The sequence below is a fragment of the Quercus lobata genome, chromosome 3 (genome assembly GCF_001633185.2).
Source record: "Quercus lobata isolate SW786 chromosome 3, ValleyOak3.0 Primary Assembly, whole genome shotgun sequence".
NCBI lineage: Eukaryota > Viridiplantae > Streptophyta > Magnoliopsida > Fagales > Fagaceae > Quercus > Quercus lobata.
The window spans coordinates 12,687,415-12,694,312 of NC_044906.1; the positions used below are offsets into that span (position 1 = coordinate 12,687,415).

The window sequence follows — 6,898 nt, forward strand, 5'->3', positions numbered from 1 at the left end:
GCATTTATTGTCTTAAAAATATTCATTCTTTTTTTTTTTTTTTTGAGAATTAAATATTCATTCTTTAGAAAAACAAATTTGATTTCCAAAACCCAATATCTTCAGAGCTACAATTGGGTGCAAATTCCGAAATGACCTCAATTACTATACCAATAATGCACTAAAATCTCACGGGCACGAAGAAAAAGTTCAAAAGCTTGCTCGCAGAACCCCAACGCAAGGTAGATGCAAGTGTTGTTGCACCATGTTAAGGCAATGCCCACCATGCAAAATGTATGAGCAAATTTCCATCACTATTTGAGTTTAAAACAAAGCTAATAAAAAAAAAAAACTGAAATGCCGTGAGCAGATATTCTAAGGCCCACACCTCATATGTCAACAATAAATATGGAAAAAAAAAAGGGGGAAAAAAAAAAAAAAGACAACACAAAGATGCCACTATCAATATCAGTACATTTGGGGTATCCACTATTCGAATTACATCATCTATAAGCCCAAGATACGCTCTTGAATTTGGCCTCTTCAATAAGACCCCACGTTTCTTTTGGTACCAATTGCTGCACTCTCCCATGGCCATGAGCGATCAATAATGTAAGTAGCTTTTGGAGTGTAATAATGCAGCCCTCTCAACGTGAAATTTTTGCCCGCATATTTCATGCTATAATCCATGTTATCCATTTTTTGATGATGATGGGATATTTTTATACCAGTTTCATCAAAGAGGGTGGTAAGGCACATAGCCTAACAAGCCCGTCACATTGGTGACAACGTCATTGCACCTCGTCAAAAGGCTAAGGAACTGTTGTGAGATGTCAACTGTGTTTGCATTGGGTGGTGCAGTGGGAGTGTTAATAATAAGATTGTGACTATTTCTGGGTGGTGCTGCTGCTGTTTCTGAATGATGCATATTATTATGTGGGACTTTAGCATATTGAGGAGGAGGAGGAGGAAGAGGAAGAATAGGCGATGGAGATGGAGGAATGACCTTTTGAAAGTTCTTACTATTAAAATCCATTGCAACAGAAGAAGAAGGTGCACCACCATCTGCATTACTAGCATTGTTGTTGAAGTTGTTTCTATTACCAACCATCAATTGCTCTGCCCTACTACTTTCTTCCCCACCCAACATGAATTTTACACGCGGGGTACCTTTACTACTACCACCACCAACACCACCAGTTACCTGCCCTGACTCGTCACCGGACACCTTCTTCAAACATGATTTGAGCTGGACTGCCGGCTTTAGAGGAGACTGGTTTACAAGCGCTGATACTGGTCTTTGTACAGCTGCTGCAGGATCCTTCACCCGTGGGGTCTCATTGGAATTGTCATCTCCTCGGACCTTGCCAGATTCAGTACCTTCAGGTGCGCCACCTCCCAATTCCCGAATGTGGCACCTCACATTCACATTGCCAAATAAGGAATTGTTTGCAACCGCATATTTGTAGGCTGCTTCAGCATCAAGCTTGTGCAGGAACACAACACGGCATGTGGAGGACTTCCAAAAGACACGGAGACCTGACTGATCTATCGGCCCAAAACGAGCAAACCTTGCCTTCAACTCTGCAACAGATGGAAGGGATGTAAAGGGAGGGAACTTCATCACCAGCATGGTGGGGTCAACTGTCTTAGCTGGAGGTTCCACTTTCTTCACAGGATCTGGTCTGGAAGACTTTGGTGGGGCTGGCGCCACTGATTCTCTTCCCTCTCCCCGCTGACTTTCAGGCATTTTTTGACCCGCCTTCTTTTCAGCAGCCAATGATTTCAAAGCATTGATCTTCTTTACCCTTTTTGCTGCAATTTCTTCTTGACGATCAGAAGGGCCACGTTTCCGCCCAGCTCTTGTTGGATCATCAGGTCTGACTATAGATTTTACTGGCTTTGAGGATGGCAAATCCCTGACATGCTCACCAGTAGAATTGTCAGAGGCACCAGCACCAGATGAATATTTCGTGGGACGAACTTCAACAGATTCAGTCTCTGTTGGTGGTGACATTGCCAAGCTTTTCTGGTAAACAAGGGACCGGAATCTCAAAAAGAACTGTCGTACAATTGCAGGGCTGTTTCTTTCCACAGCATGAAAAGGATCAAGCGCAAGGGCCTGCAGATCACTCAATAGTTGTGGAAGTTCAATTTCAGCATTTCCCATTCCAACTGTTGGAAGAGTCCCAACAGATTCCAATGAGGAGTTACTTCCACCAGCATTTTTCTTCTGTTGTTCTACCCGAACATCATCCCTCAGAGCCAAACCAATCTGGGTGGATTTTCCTGCTAATTTCCCCACTGAGGTCCCCACTTTTCCAGTAGCCAAACGTTTCTGTTGATGTTCAGAGCTCATTTCTGTACCAGCATCTTTCCTCTTTTTCTTCTTCTTCTCCCCCATAACAGAGTTCTCAGAGTTTAAGTCCCCAGTAGTTCTTTTAATAATTTTTGCCTTCTTCTTGACTCCACCATCAGTACTCATGCCACTTGAACGCTTCGCATCAATTGATACAGAATCTACAACACTACGACCATCATTAACTTGATCCAATCCATGGTCCTCTTCGGGTCTCGCTGGAAAGGTCATCTCAGATGGTTGAGAACTTTCGTATGGTTTTGACATTTTTGCCTCACCTTCCTGATGAAGAGATAGCAATGCACCATCTTTTACATGTGGGGATGCCCCCTCCCCTGACAAATCAGACCAGCCCGTGCTTGTGGGACCCGCAGATTCACCTGGTCCTGACCTCTCTTTCATCTCCTGCAGAGAACCCTTCCCCTTATCAAGAGCGGGCTTCGTATCAAAAGAAATATTTTGCTGGCCAAGAGTACTGCTGTATGCTGCAGCCAGGTCTACAGATACAACTTCTTTTCCAGGTCCATCTAAACTTGGGGTTACACCATCCTTGCTGGTAAATGCTACCTCTTCATCTTTTGCAGGAATCTGCTTTACAGGGACTGCTGGAACCCTCTTTTGCAAGACAAAATCCCCAGCTGCAGTCTTTACAGAACCATCCATGTAAACAGATGGGGCAGAGGAACTTGCCTGTCCTGGGGTAATTGGATGGGTCTTCAAGCTAATGGATTCATCTCTCCGCTTGAAAAGGTATCTGTCTTTCTTTGACTGGTCCTTGATTTTCATAGCTTTTGCAGAGCTCTTCCCACCACCAAGAGCTTCAGCAATCACCAGTGGACCGCTCAAAGGCGCTGGAGAAGGCAACAAACCAATCAGAAAACAAATAATGTAAAGTGCTCATATGAAGTGATTAATTTGTATGGCAGGGATGCAATTGGACATTACTCTCATGCAAAATGAATGCCAATCACAGGGAGGGGCTTGAGAAACATGAGGATACAATCTACAAGTTTGGCAAGTAAAATTGGTATGCCAAGAGAAAGTCAGAAAGGCCTCATCAATTCTTTATTAATGTATAATGGTATAAACGGAAACCAAATTAAGTGAAAATGCTTGGTTATTAAACACATAATGGACCAAATATCAGAATCAGTGGCCTAATTTTGGAAGAAAAATAGGGTAAAATTATATTGGGAAATTTGATATGAGGGATTTGCTAAAAGTACAGAAGTAAAAAGACCTGCAGTATTTGCTTTGTACAGTAAGATTTCTTTTTTAATATTTTCTTTTTTATTTTGGATAATGTAAAATTCTTTAAAACACTATTCTCATAAATTAGAAGTATACAACAGAATAGTGAGGGGGAACAAACTAAGATTACAAAGTGATCCATCATACATTTCTATGAAATAAAAGCACATGGGCACTACAAGTTTTTGAAAATAGAAAACAAAAACTGTTACCAAACATAACCTAACATTTTCAGCAGCAAATAGATCATAAGGCACCAATTGAATGCCACAAAAATAACAGAAGACACCTAACATAGACTTAGAAATTCTAATAAAGCAACCAAAGCTTTCTACGTAATTATTTGCAAAAAGACCATCCGTAGTCCAAATCAACCTCCATTCCAAATTTCAAACAAATTTATAATCAGTTACCACCCTCAATCATTAAGCAATAGCTCTCATGGATGATTTGAATAAATCCCAAAATCAACTCCTCAATCTTTAAAAGGAGCGCTTTGCTCCAATGCATGGGTCAAACTAACACAGAATGTCAATATATTACCACGTCAAACTTATGAGAGTTTATTTATTAAAAAGGATCTCACACATGCCCAACACTGCTTGGAATACCAGTGTACTATCAAACTGATTCAGTACAATGTGTATGTTATTTTCCTTCATCAGCTTCTTGGAAATTGGAAATTGCGACCCAATTGCTCCAAGCCATCAAGATTGAAATTCAAAAAGGTTTTGTTTCCAACTTTCAGTGTAGTCACATTGACTCATTAAGAAGCCAATTTAAATATGACATCTATGAGACGGTACTTTGTTGGGCTCTTAAGAATCCATTACAACCCATATTATCAATTCTGAAACAAAAGAAAGGGGGATTGGTTCCTTCTCCTGTAGGAATTCAACTGCCTGTTGTTCTTAGGAAATCCATTGTGAATTTCATTTTTTCCAATCTCTAATCGTACAATTTTTTTATTTTTTTTATTTTTTACTAATTCATTTGCAATAAGTGAAGTCTAACAAAAATACCAGAAAAACGAGAGCCCACTATCTCAATCACTAATTCATTTAAGGTTTCACCTTTTTGTAAATCTTAAATTTTCTATCTTTTTGGAGTGGTTGGATGAACGAGAATCATGTGACATGACGTTTAAAAATCATCATTAATAATTAAAATATTTGAACTAGCTACCATCATCCAATGAGCACTGCATACTGAGAGAAACTATCAGGAACAAAAAAGATAGCAACTTCGAAATTATTTTTGTAATACATTCTACCAAACTGATTGATGTTAAAATAAACAGATTTTGATATAAGAGCATGCAATGTGGGTGCAACGAATAATCAAAATAACTACCAAGTATGAGGGAAAACGCATGAAATTTATACCTCGAGGCCGGTCTAAATTAACCGGTTCACGGGGTGGGCGTCCTGCACCTCCTGCCGGGACCCCAAATGCCTGAGCATAGGTCTCATCAAACTCCTCAAACAGAGCCTTCCGCAATGCGAATACAGTAGCCTTATTCTTGACAAAAATAATGTTTTTCGGGTCACCTCCTCTCGGCATCAAAGCTAACTGCTTTACAAAGGCAAGAAACTCGCTCGGCTTAAAACCATCTCTCGCCTTCTTAATCTGATTCACCGAATAAACCCCCCGGGGCTCATAATCCGGCACATCCACCTCAAAATAACCTTGAACTTCCGTGCCCCGGAAATTAAACGCGCTCCTACATTTACAAACCACACCAAGACCACGCCGTCTACTCATCTCATCCACAGCCTCCTCCACGGCCTTAATGAAGTTCCTCGAATTCGTTTGCCGCGATTTCTCAGCGAAGTATTGATCAAATGGGATGAGTTCAGCCGGGTCGAACCACCCATAACTACTATCACCGAAGAATGCCACCAATACGTAGCCTTCTCTACGACTTCGACGCACGGAAGGCGAAGCGAAAGCTTCATTGAATATATGCCCAGGCCACCATGGGTGGGATTTCACTTTCCCCCAAACCATGTCACCGACTTCAAACCCAAAACTCAGTGCCCTTGACATTCCTGAAACCCCACTCTTCTCATTTGCTACGTACTCGTCGAATTCGGATAACAATGAATTGTACTCAAAGGCCTTACCTTTCTCATTTCTCTCATCAAAAACCCTAGCTTCCTCCTCTTCATCTTCGTCGTCTTCAGAAGCCCTAACCCTAGCCTCCTCGGATCTCGCGCTTTCAGGAGCTTCCGAATCGAGCTCCATCGATGAAACCCTAGCCTCGTCAGAAACCGCTCCTAAATCCAAGCCATCGGCACCGCCAACGCCGCCTTCTTCTTCCAAAACCCTAGCCGCCGGTTTCGCTTCGGACTCCTCGATCAAATCTGAATTCCTATTGTAATCGGAGGAACCTCTGTTCATTGGAGGAGCACGGGGCTCAAAGCCGTGACCTCCAAAACCCTAAGGGAACGAAACGCTTCGAGGCTCGAATGAGAGTAAGCGTACCTTCTCGCATACCTTCTACTCAGTGAGCATTCATTGCCGAGAAAATGAGAGAGAAAGTGTGCGAATCTACGAAAATCAAAAACCCTAGAGAGAGAGAGAAGAGAGATGTTTGGATATCGAGAAAATCTCTAGGATTGTGATTTTCTTTATGGGCTTCGAGAAAAATCCATGGGCCTCACTCTTATTTTGGGTTTTATAGAATACATAAACAGTTACTAGTGAGTGTTTACGTGGGCCTCTTATGTGCTGACACGTTGTAAATATGAGCGTTTTTTTTTTTTTTTCATCCAAAAAAATTAAAGATGAACAATATTTTGGCTATAATTTTTTTTCAAACAGTAAATTTTAGTAATCATCTTAGTTGTTTTTTTTTTTTTGCTTTCATCATTATGATTCAGAAAGTGGGTTATGTTTATCAATAATGAAGATTAATGCTCATAAACTTAAATAATTAAACTCAATAAATTCAAAGTAACATTTTGTGTCTTATAATTAACTAAGATGATATTTGCAAAAAAGAAAAAGAGGTTGAAAATTTGGAGTTAGTATGTGTTTGGATTGTGCGTTTGCGCGTCCACATTTTTTCTTTCTACATTTTCCTTTTTTTTTTTCTTTTTTTTTTTCCCAAGCCGCAGTTGTTGACCAAGTCTTCCATGAATAGTGCTTTCGTGCACTGTTCATAGACCCACAAATTACACTTTTCATCAACTTTTTCATTAAAAATGGGTCCTACTGTACTATTCACACATTTAAAAATTATTTTGCTACAGTGTTTTCAGTTTCAGTTTTCAGTTTCAGCAACAATAAGTTCAATTTAAACGG

General features: G+C 40.5%; 1 protein-coding gene across 1 annotated transcript; it reads right to left on the reverse strand.

Annotated features, from left to right (window-relative positions):
• Positions 1-247: 247 nt before the first annotated feature.
• LOC115979511 lies at positions 248-6,253 on the reverse strand. The gene is made up of 2 exons (XM_031101565.1): positions 4,975-6,253; positions 248-3,189 (listed from the first exon to the last, which is right to left on the reverse strand). Exons 1-2 carry the CDS (start codon positions 5,990-5,992, stop codon positions 716-718), a joined length of 3,492 nt encoding a protein of 1,163 aa, XP_030957425.1. The 5' UTR covers positions 5,993-6,253; the 3' UTR covers positions 248-715.
• Between the last annotated feature and the right edge of the window lie 645 nt (positions 6,254-6,898).